This window comes from Cottoperca gobio, chromosome 9 (assembly GCF_900634415.1).
Source record: "Cottoperca gobio chromosome 9, fCotGob3.1, whole genome shotgun sequence".
Taxonomy (NCBI): Eukaryota; Metazoa; Chordata; class Actinopteri; order Perciformes; family Bovichtidae; genus Cottoperca; species Cottoperca gobio.
Window position 1 is genome coordinate 18,230,608 of NC_041363.1, and position 18,835 is coordinate 18,249,442.

At 42.2% G+C, this 18,835-nt stretch overlaps 1 protein-coding gene across 7 annotated transcripts in view; it reads left to right on the forward strand.

Moving 5' to 3' along the window:
* Positions 1-11,961: 11,961 nt before the first annotated feature.
* The window catches only part of LOC115013232 (transducin-like enhancer protein 4), a 39,328-nt gene continuing 32,454 nt past the window's right edge, over positions 11,962-18,835 (forward strand). For 4 of the 7 annotated variants that reach the window (XR_003832777.1, XM_029439336.1, XM_029439337.1 and 1 more), the window contains exons 1-4: positions 11,962-12,474; positions 12,764-12,909; positions 15,772-15,835; positions 16,153-16,197. Coding sequence is in view for 6 of the 7 variants with exons in the window: in XM_029439336.1 (XP_029295196.1) it covers positions 12,430-12,474; positions 12,764-12,909; positions 15,772-15,835; positions 16,153-16,197 (300 nt within the window). In the remaining variant the exon portion in view is untranslated. The remainder of the gene's footprint in view (positions 12,475-12,763; positions 12,910-15,771; positions 15,836-16,152; positions 16,198-18,835) is intronic. The other 3 variants (XM_029439339.1, XM_029439340.1, XM_029439342.1) reach the window with 2 other exon arrangements.

Here is an 18,835-nt window from a genome sequence, read left to right on the forward strand (position 1 = left end):
AATCATGTTAGCAAACTGTTGCCTATTTACACATCCAGCAGATATTAGCATTATTTTGGAGATGTGTGTCCAATATATTTACTCTCCTTTTTGGTTTCTATCAGCTCCTGATGGATATAAAAATATTTATTATAACAGCTTTAAGAAAAGCTCCTGTGACAAACCTTTATAAGACAAATCTTTTCTTAGTAGGATTAGAGTCCCTAGATTGTCAGCATCACAGTACATTGTCATTCATTTTCTTACGCCTCCCCGACAGCCGAGTCCGGAGGTATTATGTTTTCAGTTTGTCCGTCCATCTGCCGTTTTTTCCGTGAACGTAATGTTTCAGGAACGCTTTGAGGGAATTTCTTCCACTTTGGCACAAACGTCCACTTGGACTCAAGAATGAACCGATTAGAAAATGGTGATTAAAGGTGAAGGTCACTGTGAACATATTTTTAGCCATAACTCAATAATTCATATGCTAATTATGACAATTTCACATAAGTGTCTAATAGGATAAAATTAGGAGGTTTATGGAGGTAAAGTGCAACTTTACTGGTTCGCTGAGTCATGCAAACGCGTGGCAGTGTTCTAGTTTAAGATGTTTTACAGATTGTATAATAAATCTATATAGAGAACCTCTGGTTATGAGCTGACATTTAAGCAAACAATCCTTTTGGCTTTTGTATATCTCCTGCCAATGTAACCTTCTGGAGCTTCAATTAAGGAGGAAAGACACTTGCACAGAAGATCATCTGGTCCAAAGCACAGGTTACTCAGTAACATTTATACATGCAGTACAACTGTGAACAACTTATAAAAGTGTAGGCTACTAAATCTGCTAGGTTTGCCACTTTCAGCTATTGTGTGGTGATTTATTTCTTCATACAAAAAGTTTTATGGTATGATTTGTTATCCTCCGCACTTGTGTACAGTGTGTATTGGTGTTGATAGTAGCAGCATAAGCAGAACTGGTAGTAGTGGTTTTAATAGTGGCAATAATGAATCCATTTCATTTATCACCCCCATGCCTCTAGTTTGAATCCCTATGAATTAAAATCATTGCATATGTTCCCACACCTCTTCCTATTCCCAGAGCAGGAGATCTGTTTATGTGCCAGAAGTCACATTAACCTCTCCAAGTCATCTTACTTTATAATATTTTATCCAGCTGCAGAGCAATCACATGCTCACATTTACACATCGTCCCTCAACTTTTATTCACCTGAAATGATTGTGAAATGACATTACTGGTGACAGCCAGGCAATAACAAAAGTGCAAAAACTTCTTTGAAAAACAATAAATCAATAAGCCTCGCCAACATATCCTGTTACATTCCCGACTCCTTGACACCTGAAGCTCATTAAACACAGCCTAACGTCAACTTAGAAGAAGGAGAGTACACAGAGGCTCGCCTTTTCACAGCCTATCACAATAAGAGCTACTGAGCAACCTTGATATATTGTATATACTAGAAATAAATATGATTGTCCTTTAATCTGATTTTATTATACTGGGGACTCCCGCTGGCAAATCTACTGAGGGCTGATAGCCTGTAATCTTATTGCAGGGAGCGCGGTGTGTTTCATATCCCCTTCTTGATGGTGTTTTATCATGTCAGGACTATTATTGTTCCTATTGGTCTATGTGTTTCTGCATTTATATGCGCTGGTGTCTATAACCTAATAAATTGAGTTATTGAGCATTCTTGAGCGACTGTCTCTGTTTGCATATGCACGTGTGCATGTTTGCGTGCACCCTAAAGTCCCTCCAGCTCGGATGTGGGTGCTAATTTTTACCCTCAATGTGTCGTGGTGCTTTAAGGGTACTGCTCTGTTATGAACGAAGCATATTGACCCAATTTGTGGCCTTGGTGATCTCTCTCTCTCTCTCTCTCTCTCTCTCTCTCTCTCTCTCTCTCTCTGTGTCTCTCAGGCGGAAAGAAGGATCTTTGTCCGCCTGCCGGAGCATATTGTGTGCCTGAATGGCGAGAGAAACAGGTGAACTCATACTGAACTAAACGCCATACGCATCATTGAGCAGCATTACTAACCTCTCCCCACTCATCACTCTCACGGTGTGTATGTGTGTGTGTGTGTGTGTGTGTGAGAGAGTTCAGTATACAGTATGTGTGTCTATGTGTAGAGGGCTCTGTTAACTAGAAGGTCTAATAAATCAACCTGTCTGTCCACAACCTCCTCCCTTCCTTCGCTCTTACCTACTCCCCCATTACTCCTCCCTTCTCCCCACTTGCCTTTTTGCTCCCTCTTTCTCTCCTTCTTCCTCCATCGCTCTTTCCATTTTTCTCCTTCATGTCCTGTAATTCTTCTTTTAAAGCTCAGGGGGTGGTGTTGGAGGCATTATGTGCCTCCTGATAAATCACTGTCTGGGAGCAGATCAGAGTAACATGGCCATCTGCAGATCAACTTACTGTGTGTGTGTGTGTGTGTGTGTGTGTGTGTGTGTGTGTGTGTGTGTGTGTGTGTGTGTGTGTGTGTGTGTGTGTGTGTGTGTGTGTGTGTGTGTGTGTGTGTGCGTGTGTGTATGCGTGTGCACATATTCTGGTATTGCATGGTATTGTCCAAGTGGTTGTAGCTTTTATAACAGTGTGTGTGTGCATGCATGCACTGCAAACAGTGAATGCAGTTTCTGGCCAGTACTGATCTCCCTGTCCTGCTGAATGGTGGCTGATTGAGACACATGGACTGCCTTTGTGCCCTGATCTAGTTGCCATTGATTACCTATCAGAGTTTTTGATTGCATCCTGGAAGTAATTCTTTTAAATAGGCCCTAATGGCCTCCAATCTGGGCTGATGACGACCTCAAAGAGTCCAGTCGCAGATCCATTTAGGCCCTTTTAGACCTCTACACGTACACTCTGAAACTCCCGTTCATTGCTCACACCCCCCTCCACCTCCACCACCACCACTACTACTACCGCTTTGCCTTGTATCGTGTCAGCGCCACATCTCTACGCTCTGTTAGTCGCATGCTAAAACACAGTGACAATCTGCCTCAAACTTCGATATAGGGATCTTTCACATCCTTTGGACCGGGTCTTGGCAAAGATTAGAGAAGCTGATGATGGCAGCTGGTGAGCAAAGTAATTGAAAATGACAGTGAGAAAGATGGAGTAAGGCTAAGAGAGACGCAAATAGAGCGTAATCCTGCTTTTAACTTAAAAAGATGAATTAAGAGGGAGAAAAGTCCAGGTTTCAGAACTGCAAAAAGAGGAGGAAAACAAAGCCGAGGAGAAAAAGGAGGCATGACAGATCTGTTAGGGATAACAGAGAAAGGGGAGGGGGGAGGGGGGATTGGTCGTCAGTATGTCAGGCTGTGTTATTATAGTCTGAGGGTTGGATGGAAGCATGAGAAGGAGGAAGAAGAAGAGGAGGAGGAGGGGGGATGCAGCAGACAGGAAGAGGGCTCGCCGTCTAATCCTCCAATTTTCTTACATTACTGCTCCCCCTCCTTCTCTCCACCTCCATCCTTCTCTCCACCACAAGCCTCCCTCCCTCCCTCCCTCCCTGCTGCCAGGCCTGTCGACAAATGAAACGGGAGATAGCGGCAGCTTCACAGAGATTGACTTGAAGGAGTAAAACACACACAGAAAAGGGAGCGCGAGACAGAGACTTCCTGCACCTCTAACAACATAAATGTACCTAGAAAGCCCCAGTGGCTCGGTCATCTATAAAGTAACATTGTGTAGGTTCCTACATGTGCTATATGCTTTCCGCAAACTTTGCTTCTCTTCAGTCACAGTAAATCACGGCTGTATGAGAATGCATGAGAATGTAAATGCAGCTACTGATTTGAATGACGAGCAGAGAAAATGCAGCTGTCTTGTTGTAAAAGCTGCCCTGAGTGTGATCAATAACTTCCTGCTGATGAGGAGAAAAACCTGATGACAGAATATTAAATTAAAGAGATTGTTTTACGCTGGGAATGTATTAACGGCTCACTTAGCAGAATTACGAAGCAATGATGACAAACAAGGTTCCTTTGCCAGGCAATGCTGCTTGTTAATATGCTGAACCTTGTTTATTTATTGATATACATTTTTTCCCCCAGGATTGGTTCATTTTATTTAAACCAGTGTCAGGCTGTACCTAGTTGGTTTGATACATGGCTGCTGTTGATTAAATCTGGGCTTTGGTATTGGGAATGAAGTGAAGCTTTTAGGGGAATTAAACTCACAAATTCAGAATAATGTGCCTACAATTACGTCGATTACTGCAGACTTATAACAATCACATGCAACACTGTAAGGCATCGCACTAGAGTGTTTCTCTCTCTCTGATACTTCTGCTTGTAACAAACATCCCAAATGAATTAAGCTCAATCTTAACCTTTTCCACTTTTGTCTCTAATTTCCAGCAAACAAGCCAACTTGATTTTGAAAAATCTCCTCCAAAATAAAACTTTACATGATACTCTCATCCCCCCTCTTCACCACAATTTAGTGATTTCCATTTCCCCGCCCTCTTGATTGATTTGCATTCCAATCACTTCTCATTGGGCGAGGCAGAACCCTGACTGAGTGGGACTAATTTACCATGCTAATGAGATGGCTCCGACAAACAGAGCCAGCTGGAGACCAGAGTAAATGATCCTGTCATCAGTCAAGAACACAAACATGGCTAACAGCTAATTAGCTTGCGGCAGTTTGCAGAGGTGACATTCTATCTGATCTGTGCCGCGGTGGAAGAGAAGAAGGAAAGAAAAGAGAGAGGGGGAACAATAAAGGAGGGAGGAAAGGGAAGGAGGGAGGTTTAGCTTGGTGATGATTTTTTTGTTTTCCTAAACACAGTCTGACATGTGAAACACACACACACACACACACACACACAACCCATTTCATTGCTTTGTGCAATGAGGATACGAGCGAGGATGTGCCATCAGAATGAGGGGAGAAAATATGCTAAGCAGACAATCAGAGGTGTACCCCCTGGTGCTAAACAGCCAATCATGGCTGTCCCAGTGTGTGTCACCAGCCAGCAGGAGGCAGAATTAGTCCTGGTTAGCAGCCAGAGCCCTGCCGAGTGGCTGATTAGTCTTTTAGACTGAAGAGGAGACAGAATGTTAAAAGTCTGACTGCATATCGAAGACTCTTCTGCACAGCAGACAAAGGCAAGGACTTTTTATATTGAAAAGAAAAGTTAGCAGCCTCGTTGTGGCCTTTTGAATTTGATATATTAAACTGACCAATAATTACATTTACCAGCGTTACACACATGTTGTTTCTAGCATGCATTTAGGATTTAGGATAAAATCCTAAACATGGGTGTGTTGAGGTGGAATAAAGACTTTTTAAGGTATAAGAGGTATACGAGTTTAAGTTTTCACTGTGTTATTTCATAGACTGTATAAAACATGGACGTAGTCTCCCAGACGTTACTCATAGCTTTCTGGAGAGCCGCTCTGAAGCTCAAAGTGGGAGGCTCCGGCTGTCACTATGTTGGCAGTGCTAACTCCGTATAACTCTGTGCTATTCAAAAATAGACAAAGAGGTGGATTATTGGTGGAGCTGAGAATAGCTTGGTTGGGGCAGCAGATCATACAACTAGCAACCTGTCAATCAAATTGGCCACGCCCTCAATTATGCATAACGCTACGCCTTATTATAATGGAAACAGGTGGGTTATATAAGAATGCTGATGGGATTGCCTCACATTTGAAAGCAGCCTCAAGTTGCCATCACGGAACCGCAGTTTTTGGCACTTTGGCTTAATTTTTATGCCTCAGAGGTTGCCGCTTGATTTGTTTGTATTTATAGCATTTGTGAGCACTGCATACACTTTTATTAAATGGTTCATGACACATTATAATGTAGTAGTAAGCAGATTTATGTGTTTGTCAATACATGCGCACCCATAAGTGGAGGCTCGAAAATAAACACATAGAATAATATACAAATGATCTTTATAGATGAAGTTATAATTGTTGATAAATACTATTCCTTAATAAAATGCCCTTATAGCTGTTCATACCCACATTAAAGTGTGTTGTAAAGCATCCATTACATGTTTATATACAGCTTATAGACAGGAGGACCCAAAGCAGTGTTACCCAAAATACTTTCTTCTACAATAAAGAAGAAACTGGTGTCATGATTAGCTTACTGCGTTACTTAGGCCCTCGGGACTTCTTTTTTTCATCCATTCTCGATGTTAACACTTCCCTGTTAATTAATTGTGCTTCATCCAGGTCTGTCTCCCTTTTTCTGCCTTCAGCGTCTCGGCCTGTTTGTCATCTGGTCGCTGCATGCTATTTCGATTTTTATCAGCACAAACACTTGCATCCATCCATTTGTAATCTAATAAAGAAATGGCAGCAATCTGTATGTTCCTTTTGGGGGACTGGATGACTTTGAGCACCAGATGCTGATGTTCCCCCAGAGTCGTTACTGTGATGGAGTCGATCCTTAACTGTCGCCAATAAAGACGCACACTTCCTCACACACACGCACGCACACACACACACACACACTCACACACACACACACACACACACACACACACACACACACACACACACACACACACACACACACACACACACACACCGCCCTCCCTTTGCTCACTCAGTGCGGGGGCAGGATTAACCTGCTGGTAGCGGAGTAAATCCAGCGCTGCCTCCGCCTCTTCGTCTCTGTGTCTGAGGAGGCCTGGTTATCCCTTCACACGAGCTCCCTGTTCAAAGGGGCGGCCGCCGGGGATTAATGGCGCGTTAAAGGGGTGAGCATGAGGGATTTAGACGCAGCTTGCTGTAAGGACACGAGATTTAAGAACATGGACCAGTGGTTAGTGCTCACTGAAGTATGACTAGTTTTACATTTAACCCCCAACACAGACACAGACACAGACACACACACACACACACACACACACACACACACACACACACACACACACACACACACACACACACACACACACACACACACACACACATACACACACACACATAGACAATGACAGACAGGAGCTATATTATTATTATATATACCCAGAGGTTGGTGTAGTGATCAAAGGACAATAACATTTTGCTTGTTCTTTATACCTCTGTGACTCTGCTAACCTATAGGACAGCCACAGGAACATGCAGGATCATTGTCACAGCAAGAAGACTGTTTAATCTTTTTAACTTGTTTTGAAATGGTTTCTATCTTGTTACTGTGTGTCTTATGCTATATTTCTTCTTATATAAAAAAAGCCCTTTGAATTGCCTTTGCATCTACAATAAGCAATATATATATATATATATATATATATATATATGTGTGTGTGTGTGTGTGTGTGTGTGTGTGTGTGCCTTGTCTTACCCTGTTTCTGTGAATTTTATTCATTAAAGGTTCAATGTGTAAGATAAGTCAGAATTTAAACTTAAAACATTAAAATAATGAACTAACATTATGAACAGAGTGTGAAGAGGTAACAGTGTTGACGTTGTGTCAAAGACATCTATGTGTTGTGTTGCAGAGATATCTACTGGAGTTAGCATGCTAACTAGTTCTGCTCCGTCCAGTCTGTAATACCACGTGTTCCTCGACAGTGAGTCACTGTAGCTCCAGTCTGCCCTCAGACCAGATGGAGAAGATGTAAAGCCGTCTGACTCGCTTGTAGATATTACAGCCATGTTCATGTTTTATGTTTGTTTATTGGATTACATTCAAAGTGGCAGAACCGAGAAAACCACCTCGCTTCGTCCTCACAGCTGCCAGGAGGATAGCTTCAGTTAGCAGTTAGCTGGAGTTCAGCCACAGCACCGGGGTACTGCAAACCCCTGTTGCTGCCGAGTGCCGGCTCTGCTGACCCCTCTCTTACCCCGGCGGGCTGCTCTCCTGGCTGCACCGCCACCGGGAAGACAAGACGAATATGCAGGTCGTTTTCTAGTTTCTGCCACTTTGGATTTGATATAATAAACAAACTTACGTAACGTTACACGGACTACAGCCCCGGTTCACATCAGTGCTCCAATAAACACAGACGATCAGCTCCACGTGAAGATGAGAAGATAACAGTGTTTTTTGACCGACTCTCAGAGTTTCAGCAGTTTGGTCGAATTTAGCATATTCTTGCCCACTGGCAGTAAATGCAATACACAATATAAAGAATGAATTAGAATACAACAAATAAGCCAAAGTACTAAATATAAACATTAGAGATTGTATAGACCCAATTTAGAGGTGAAATACTGCCTCCTATTTCTTTGGAGCAGGTGTCTTGGAATTACACATTGAACCTTCAAATGTTTCAAAGTTTAACTGGCATGTTAGGATGTAAGTGACATTTAAAAAACGTATACAGAGATGCATTTGATCAACCAGTATGTGAGAACAACATCTCAAGAGATAGAATAAGTGCAAGAAGTATGTTATTTATGTGTGTAAAGGGTTCATTAAAACTGCAGTGTGTGTGCAGTTTGTGTGCATACATGCAAAACAGTTGGGGTTGCTGTTAAAAACCACTGCATAGTAATGTAGCATAATGGAAAAAACTGTTGTGTTTGCATGTTTTCATTACTGGAGGCCTGTCCTAGGAAGCAGGATATAGGGTTAGCGAGGTAACTTCAGGGTTAACCCTGGATTTTCTGTCCTACGATGGTGGTTCACTTCTTATCAGGGTAGATCACTATTGTAATTTATGCTGCACACATAACCTGCTTCGGAGCAGGTTATCTATGAGATAAGTGATCAACTGAAGTGAAAGCAGCGCCTGCTTACAGAAATACAGAAAAGGATCTGGTACCAAAAGTCGGGTTGAGCCGAACCGTGCATTAGGAATTAGGCATAATAGACTTTGGAAGATATTATGCGCTTCCATGATGTTAAAGCTACTATGTGTAGGATTAGAAAGTTTCTGACTTTGGCAGTCCCTTATGGTAATATCAAAAAAGACAATATGGCAGACTCCCATGGATTGGAACAAGGGACTCAAGCACTCCTCATCTCTGCATGAGGCTAGTAACGGCTCGAGGCTAAATTCGCCGTTATTAGCACCCAAATCTCTGACCTAACTCTCGACGGCCAAGTTGCATTTTGGGTAATTTAGTCGGCAGGTTTTTAGAAAGAAGAAGAATGCATGGAATAGAAAATGACAACATCTCTCGTTCTGCTGTATCAGTTTTTATGCTTTTGTTTGACAATGTTACAGGAATCCAATGCTCAGGTGGTGGAGAACTATTTTAAAGTCGCGCGCGTGTGTGTGTGTGTGTGTGTGTGTGTGTGTGTGTGTGTGTGTGTAGTGTGTGTGTGTGTGTGTGTGTGTGTGTGTGTGTGTGTGTGTGTGTGTGTGTGTGTGTGTGTGTGTGAGAGAGAGAGTGAAAGGAGGGAGGACTGGATAGAGAGAGCTGCAGTGACATTAAGAGACATATGTACAGGTGATGATAGCTAGTCGGGATCAGTGCACCGAGCAGGATGTTGACACCGGGGTTTCTCGCCACCCACTCCCCACCTCAACCCCCTGTCAAGTCCACCTCCTCTCCCTTAATCCCCCTCCCGCGATAAGCCACTCGGCTCCCCCATACACACACACATCCAGCCTGCTACCCATCTACCCTCAAAATCCGCTCCCATGCAATCTCCTGCGCATCAGCTGCCAAATGAAGTTCCTCTTTAGAAAAAAAAAAACTTGGCTGTCGAATCGCCTGAGGCAGCGTGGCTGGCGGCTAAGGCAGCCCTTGTGTTGAAGCCAATAATCTGGCGTCAGGGCTTCAGGTGCGCAGAGAGCTGTGATTGACAGGGCTCGATATGAGGCCCTCGCCTCACTTGACATTTGGGTTTCATAAGGTCTGGAACAAAAGGCAGGGGCAAAATAATCAGAGAGGGGCGCAGGCAAATAAATCTGTTTATTCCTCTTCACCCCCCTCCCTCACCTCTGCACCTCCCCTGCTCGCCCACATCACGGCTCAACCCTTGGAGGGGAAAGAGGGAGGGCATGATATTACCTTTTCTGAGCCTTAGTGGATTCACGCAGACGACAGCAGGTCACTTTAGGCCCTGTGCTTACCTGAGATATTAGTTTGTATGTGTGGTAGATAGAGATGTGTATTTGAATGGCTGAGGCCGTCTGCATGTGTGCACAATCCTGTGTATGTATGAGGGAGAGGCAGAGACAACAGGAAAGACAGAGAGACAGAGGCAGATAGACTGAGGAGAGGAGAGAGGATTGATGTGGTGTCATATTGTGGATAACCATTTGTACGCCTGTGTGTGTTTGAGCAAGGAAAAATAAAAGATGAAACAGTGATAGAAGTCGTCCTTTACCGTGTTAAAGCAGCACAGCAGCTTTAAGACACAATTAGGCACACATATGATAACAGATCTGATCCACATTTATAAGAATTGATTAGAAATTCTGAGAAAGAGAGAATAAATATGAAGTTTAATGCATCAAAGATGATAAGGATTTTCGAAACAGTCAGTTGGTGCAACTAAATGACTGAACGCAGTGGTTAAGCAAGCTGCTGACCCAGCAACAGCGCGTTTCATCTACCCACACTAAATATCTACTCACTGCTGCAAATGGTCTCTGACATACTGTATACGTTCAAAGAAGGATCTGTGTGTCTGTAAGGGAGAGAAAGAGAGCAATACTCAATGTGTGTCTTAATTGGATTACAGAAAAACAATGTAAAAATGTCATGATTCTGATTCTAGCTCCTTTAAGTAATTTTACATGACTTTTACTTATTTCCATTTTCTACCATTTTACATGTCTGTTCCACTACAATTCAGAGGCAAATATCATACTTACTTTACTCCACTTCATTTATTTCATAACTTCAGTTAGGCCTACTAGTTACTTTGCAGATTATTGTTGTTAATACAAATTACAATACAACAATTGATTTGTTATATATCAATAGGTTAAGATAGGATAAAACTTTATTGATCTGTGGATGGAAATTCAGGCTACCCAGTAATACATGAAGTAAATGAAATTAGCTCCACATTTACTAGCTTCAACATTAAAGTAATGTGTACACATAAATGCACTAATAACTATAATTCCATTATAAAATATGTACTATTCTGAAATGTGCCATTATGCATAATGAGTACTTCTGGTAGTCTATTTTGATGCTCATGCGGTTGTACTTGTGTGCAGGACCTTTCCTTGTAACTTGGTTACACTAAGGTATTGCTACTTTTTACTTAAGTAACAGGTCTGAGTATTTCTTCCACCACTGCCAAACTACAGGTGCATCGGTCTATAAAATCTTTAAAATGTGTATCAAACAGGTCCTAGAGACAGAAGGGGGTTGAGAAATCCTAATATACCCCACCTTTGTAGGAGTAATAGTAATTCAAATTGAAGTTCATTAAGTGTTTACAATATTTTGTCTACCCCTAGGCCTATATGATTTACATCCTATACAAGCAAACATAAGTGCCTACAAGGGAGCTCAATGAGAATTTAATTGCAGGGTTGTGAGTGCAATCTGTGGACATAATAGCAGACTGTTTTAATAGGCAATTCAATTAAAAACAGGAAAAACATGAGACACCTCGGGGCCATATGTTCGCTTCTGCCTGGAAGTCTCTATATAAAAAAAAAAACATAAGTCAACAGATAGTTTCCAGATTAATCCCTGTGACATGTTTTAGTACCAGACCGAGCCCCCACGTGGGGAGTCTGCATATATTGCATTCTGCTGGAGGTGATTGGACAACATATCGATGATTGGCAGGCGGACGGAGCTCAGTATGTACACTCATCCGTTGCTATTGGCTGCCTTTAATAGCTACTCCTCCTTCAGACCACACACCATTGGCTTCGGGGGCTTCGCGGAGGAACCGGGAAGTTGTAGTTCTTTACAGCAGACGCACATCTGTAGTGCTTATTATCGACTAATATGAATTAAACTACACGTCCCGACGTCACGCTACGGGCTCTTATAATTGTTGTGAATATGTAATTGCGCTCGTACGACTGGTTGCTTCTAAATTTGGCTTCGCGGTGGCAGGCTGCTTCAGTCGGTAAGGTGGTCGCTCCGCCGGTGCTGTGAGGATGTCAACATCAACGGAGGCTGTAGGAAATTAACCGATAAATGCGTGACGACGGGACGCCCTGGAGAAGCTCAGTTGCGGACAAGCAAGGTCACGATGTGTCAAAAGTCGATGCTTTGTAGGGAAAATCAGAGAAAATAGATGATTTGTTGTTAGTTCAGAGGGAGAATATTAAGCTTAGAATAACGCGCAGGAGATTTTGGAGAACACTGAGACAACTGCTGCTTTGATTATCAAACTGAATGGACTTTTGAAATACTATCTGAAAGCATGACGGCCAGCCTAAGGTCCCGGGATGTTTCAACTCTTCACGGAACCTGCACATAGCCCGCGAACCGGCCATTGACTGACCTTTTACGCACGGGGAAAGATCCGTTTCCACACAATTTGTTTTTGTGTTTATGTGGACAAACTTTCCAACACATTTTTAATGATTCGAGATCTGAGCAAGATGTACCCCCCGGCACGGCATCCGGTAAGTAAAGAGCAGTATCAGCCAAGGCAGTATGTCAAAACAGCGCAGATTAACAGCCGCGCGCCTGATGCGTAATCAGTTTAGAGTTTCCGTGCCACTGCGCGCTCGCACGGACAATTGCGCTCATTGTCAAACTGCTGCAGCTGTGTGTGTCTGTGAGTGTGCGTGGGTTAACGTGTAAAGAGACTGAGTGAAACCAAAAGGCCATCCGTATCACAGAGGGGCCTATTGTTATCTACAGTGTTGCCTGTGTATGTGTGTGTCGTGACACTGAACTTTTGTGGCTCAGTTCTTCCTCTCTCCCCTCCCCCCCACGCGCCGTTTGGTTGGGGTTGAGGTCCCCCACCAGCCGGGACAGCCGTTAAAGTTCACCGTCACCGAGTCCTGCGACCGGATCAAGGAGGAGTTCCACTTCCTGCAAGCTCAGTATCACAGGTGAGAGTTTGGATGGAGCATGACATGGAAACATCTGCTCATCAGCAAAATAGTGATGAAATATACAAATGAAACGTTCCAACTTTGCATTTGGCTCAATGTGTTATTCTGGGTCCAAATTAGCTGCAACAATTAGTGAATTAAATATTGTAATGGGCATTTTCAAACAGTAGATTAATCAATATTAAAAATAACCGTTAGTTGCAGCCCTATTCCATATCATAAACTGAAACCTCCTGTCCTTCTGTGATGTTAACCTCCCTTGCACCAGTCAAGTATGAATCACACAGTGTGGCCAAAAGGTTTCGGGAAATGCATGATGCAACGACATGAAATATAAGACAGGAACTAATTTGATGTTAAGGATTTGATTGAGAAATAAAACAAATTTAGTTTGAGCTAAATATCCACCTGGAGGTCCCATGAAATGCTTCTCCGTGGACCCTCCGTAGGTGCTGGCACATTTGTCTCAGGTCCATCTATCACTGGTGACTAACCACAGGTAAAGCCCATCAACCTTGGTAAGCACGTCTCTCTCTGCAAACGCAAGTGGTGTGAAATACTTTTTTAGCCGACATGATGAAGTGTGAAATACATTGCTTGGGGGCAGAACCATAAGCACGATACCAATGCATAATAATCGCCCACCTCTGGCCTCCTTGTAATTATTGCCCAATCACCTGGTGAGATGAACCAATGCTGGCCAATCCTGGAGCTGAGTGAGCTGAACCAAGGATGGTGTCTGCTGCATGCGTAATATTGTGATCAAACTGCTGCATACGCATGAAATCTAAACTGCAGGGAGACACAGCTTTAGTAAAAAAAAAAAAAAAGGAAATAAGGGTCAGTCAGATATTCACACTGAATACACATCATCTTTGGAAATTTTGTTTTTCTGTATGTTAGGCTTTATTCAGAAGGAAGTAAAGAAACTTTCTCTGAGTTTAAGACTTTTGTCTTGATCATCCAATCTCCCGTCATATGTAATATTATATCAAATATCTGGAAAATCTTATTGACATTCAAAAAACCTGTGTCTCCATTTAGTAAAATCTCCAAATCAAATCAAATCAAATCAAATTTATTTGTATAGCCCAATATCACAAATTATACATTTGTCTCAGTGTGCTTTACAGACTGTACAGGTTACGACATCCTCTGTCCTTAGACCCTCGCATCGCACAAGGAAAAACTTCCTAAAAGAAACCCCAAAATTAAAGGGGAAAAAATGGAAGAAACCTCAGGGAGAGCAACTGAGGAGGGATCCCCCTCCCAGGACGGACAGACGTGCAATAGATGTCGTGTGTACAGAATAAACAACATAGTACAAATACAACATTTGACAGAAATTATGTTGTGTTGGAAAAAAAAGAAATAGAAAGTTTGGATGAATCCAGGAAAATGTCAATAAGGCTTCCCGGTGTCCAGCAGGACCAGGTCAGCAGGCGCTGTCACGATTCATGATCCTGACGGAAACTTTATCAGTGGCAACCTGCCACGTGAGAGACAGACACTCCGGGGATGATACCCCGGATGGTGAGTTAGTAACATACATTTACATAAATGCATATAGATAGAGAGGGAGAAGAAGAGAGAGGGAGAGAAGGAAGAGAGCAGGGAGGTGTCCCCCGGCAGTCTAAGCCTATAGCAGCATAACTAGGGGCTGATCCAGGGCAAACCTGAGCCAGCCCTAACTATAAGCTTTATCAAAAAGGAAAGTCTTTAGCCTACTCTTAAATGTGGAGAGTGTGTCTGCCTCCCGAACACAAACTGGAAGCTGGTTCCACTGGAGAGGAGCTTGATAGCTGAAGGCTCTGGCTCCCATTGTACTCTTAGAGACTCTAGGAACCACAAGTAACCCTGCAGTCTGGGAGCGTAATGCTCTAGTTGGTTTATAAGGTACTATGAGATCTTTAAGATATGCTGGAGCCTGACCTTTAATTGATTTGTAAGTCAGGAGAAGGATTTTGAATTCTATTCTGTATTTTACCGGGAGCCAGTGCAGAGCAGCTAATACAGGAGTAATATGATCCTGTTTCCTTGTTCTAGTCAATACACGTGCCGCTGCATTTTGGATCAACTGAAGAGTCTTAAGCGACTTTTTGGGACAACCTTCTAGGTTGATGATACCATGTGTACACTATCAGAAAAGCATCATTATCATTCATTATCAATCTCATTCATTATCAAGCTCAAGGTTTATGTTAAAGTATCGAAGATCCACATTTTAAATCTCGTAGTGCCAATATTCTTCAGTTTATTCTATCATTTATATTTCAGTCACTTGGAAATATGTCTCTATTTGTTCGTATTTGGCATGTCAGCATCCTAATTTTACCTGCAACATTGTAATGACGTGTTCAAAAGCTTGTTGTAGTAATATAGTTTAAGGCTTTCCAGTAACAGACAACAATTTGAAAGAGTTCAGCTTTTGTGTAACCACAGTTGTAAAATGGATCCTCATTATATGGCTGCTTTTTGTTGATGGTGCATCCACTTACTCTGTAAAGGATATATGATGAGGTTTGTGTGGTTGTTTATTGATCCATTAATTACTGCACTGCACCTGCTGAGTAAGTGTCTGTGTCTGCAAGGGAAACTGGTGTGATCCAAGCAAAACATTGCACTCAAATTTAGAAATGCAAATTTAAAGTAACAGGATGTCAGTTTTCTGTAGGTGATTTTCATAAAATCAGATTTTGTGAATTAGTTTCATGTGAGAAAATATGTAAACTATCTTGTAGTATCATCATTTAAAGTCATAGTTTATTTCAGGTGTTATTTTGTGCAATATTTTACTTTCAAACGTGTGTGTGTCTAATCACTTCATACACTAACATAACATTTTCCTTCTGCCTACAGTCTGAAATTGGAGTGTGAGAAACTGGCCAGTGAGAAAACTGAGATGCAGAGGCACTATGTCATGGTGAGTCTCATTAACCACGTGTGTGTGTGTCTGTGTGTGTGTGTGTCTGTGTGTGTGTGTGTGTGTGTGTGTGTGTGTGTGTCTGTGTGTGTGTGTCTGTGTGTGTGTGTGTGTGTGTGTGTGTGTCTGTGTGTGTGTGTGTCTGTGTGTGTGTGTGTGTGTGTGTGTGTGTGTGTGTCTGTGTGTGTGTGTCTGTGTGTGTCTGTGTGTTTGTGTGCATATTTGTGTGTGTGTGCATCACTGTGTTTGGTGTGTGCAAAAAGAGGAACAGAAAAGATACGTTTCTTTGACCCTGCTTTGATCTTTGTTTCTTTTAGTATTACGAAATGTCGTACGGACTCAACATTGAGATGCATAAACAGGTAGGAAACCTTTTTTTAATCAAAAGACGAAAAGAAGTAAAACTGCACACGAGGATTGCAGATGGTTGAAAAGATTAACATGAGTTTTAAATTTGGATTTTGAAATCTGCAGTTGCTGTTGAATTCTACATTATGTATACTGGATGTATACAGATTATTTATTTTTGACCACCAGTGCTAAAAGGTTATCACTGGAAAGACCAAACTGCAGTCACTTGATGGCAGTTTTGAATTTTAAAACCGAAATATCTTTCCAATGGTTAGCCCCAGTTTGGGCCTGTCATGTTCCACATTTGAGCTACAGCGCTAAGCATCTGAATTCCCTAAAAATATCTACCTGCTGATCTTTAAAAAACCTAAAAGGTAATTTTATCCTTTCCACTTAAGAAGAAAAGACTATTCTAAACCTCTGGATGAATTTTTAAATAAGATTAATCAAACTACTCTGTTAAGATAGTTGCCTGAAATTAATATCTCTTTGCTCAATTTGCACGTGAACCAAAATTAAAAACGGTTAAAAAAAGCCATTTCTGGCTTCCTATATTAAGAAATACAATCACAATTTAGGCAAACTGGTTAAAAAAGTGCAACATACAGAATCTTTTTTTCATCCAGAGATGGTTAGAAGAGTCTTTGAAGATTCTGGAAATACCTTCAGCACAGCGGTCAGTTTTATCAAACAACCTTCTGGGTTTTTCAAAGATCGCCGGGTAATTATTTTTATGAAAACTGGATGCTTAGCTGTGACTTGAATGTAATGGTAAAACACGAGAGGCACAAACTGGAGCCAGTGTGCTTTGTGAGGTTGAATAGTAATTCAACGTGTGAATAATGATTTCATCAGTTTAATTTAACGAGAAAATGGGCTGAAAAATGACATGAGTGAGCGAAGATTTGGCCTTTAACGAGCCTTTACATTACTGCTGCCTTTTTTAAATGTGGAAGGTCATTAGCATAAATGTCTGTGTTAACCACACATGAGCTGCCAGGCTAAATGGGCCACAGCTAACCAGCTAAACGTTCATTTCCAGAGAAATGGTGTGTGCCAGTGTGTGCACGACTGTGAGTATTAGAGGAAGTGATAAATGATTGGCCTTTGTGTTGCTGTGTGTATGGTTTTCTGTTTGTGTGTTTGTGTGTATCTATATGGTGTGTGTGTGTGTGTGTGTGTGTGTGTGTGTGTGTGTGTGTGTGTGTGTGTGTGTGTGTGTCTGTCTGTGTGGCAGGGTATCTGTATAACAGCCTGTATGTATACTGTACATGTTTACTTAGTATGTGTGTGTGTTTGTGTGTACTTGTCTGTATGCACACTGTCGTTGTTTATTTAGTTGTGAGTGTACTATTTGTGTATTTGTGTTCGTCGTATGTGTGCATGTGCTCATATATTGTAGACCTTTATTTGAGTTTGTGTTGGTCTTTGTGTTTGTTTTTGTTGGTGTGTGTGTTTGTGCGTGTCTGTGTGTGTGTGTTTGCATGCGTGTGTGTGTGTGAGAATGTTGCACACACATGCTGCTTTTTACTAGCACACTAATCAGACTTGTCTGATGAAATATGGGGTGTCTACTATAAAGCTTGCTGCTGTTTGTGTGTGTGTGTGTGTGTGTGTGTGTGTGTGTGTGTGTGTGTGTGTGTGTGTGTGTGTGTGTGCGTGTGTGTGTGTATGTTTATTGGGGGAAAGGGAGAATAAATATAAAGAGATCAAATGTGGCCTGTGGCTTTGTGTGGTGCCCAATGATTTCAGTATTGGAGAGTGAATCTCTCATTTCTGCCAGCTGTGTATGTGTGTGTGTGTGTGTGTGTGTGTGTGTGTGTGTGTGTGTGTGTGTGTGTGTGTGTGTGTTTGGAAGCAAACGATTTTGATGTGCAGGCTGTGTTTGTGTGAACTTGTACATCAGCGTGCATGGGCGGTAATGTGTGTCTTCTATCCACGGCATTGGATATGATGATACGACGTGTGTGGCTCGTTGAGTGGATGCCGAGATTGAAGAGTAGGGGGTGGAGGTTGTGGTGGTGGTGGTGATGTTGTTGGGGAGGGGGGGGGGCGTCAAGCTTCAGTCCCATTAAGGCAGTCAACCTCCGCTACCAAGCGAATTGCTAATATTGCTTGTTTAGCATTTTCTGAGGGTAATAGGCCCATTGATTTTTGGCTCTGCTCTGTTTTATTTACACAGAACGGCTCTGGTGCCCTCGTTAAAGAGAAATTGACTCATAGATGGAGGAGAGGACGGGGGGGGGGGGGGGGCGGGGAGAGAGAGAAGGGATAAGGCGGGAGGAGCGTACGAGGGGTGTAGAGCATGGGACTGAGCTGCGAGAGGACAGCTAATCAATTGCAAATTAGTGAGGCTGAAAGAGAAATAAAGCAAGCGGAGAATTGGGAGAAAAAGGGAAGGAGGAAGGAGGAGAAAGTGTTGAAAAAAGGAAGTAATAAGACGTTTTGATACTGAAGACTGGCAGTGTTTTCAACAAGGTCTGACAACTCAATTTACAGCAATGGATAGGGAGCCATTTGTTTCATTTTGAGGATTTTGGTCACGTAATGTCTTCTAGAATATGCATTTAGAACAAAATTAAAAGCACGTTGGAACCTTTGAATTACAGTAAATGTAATTTTAAATGACATCCTTGCAACTATTTCTTA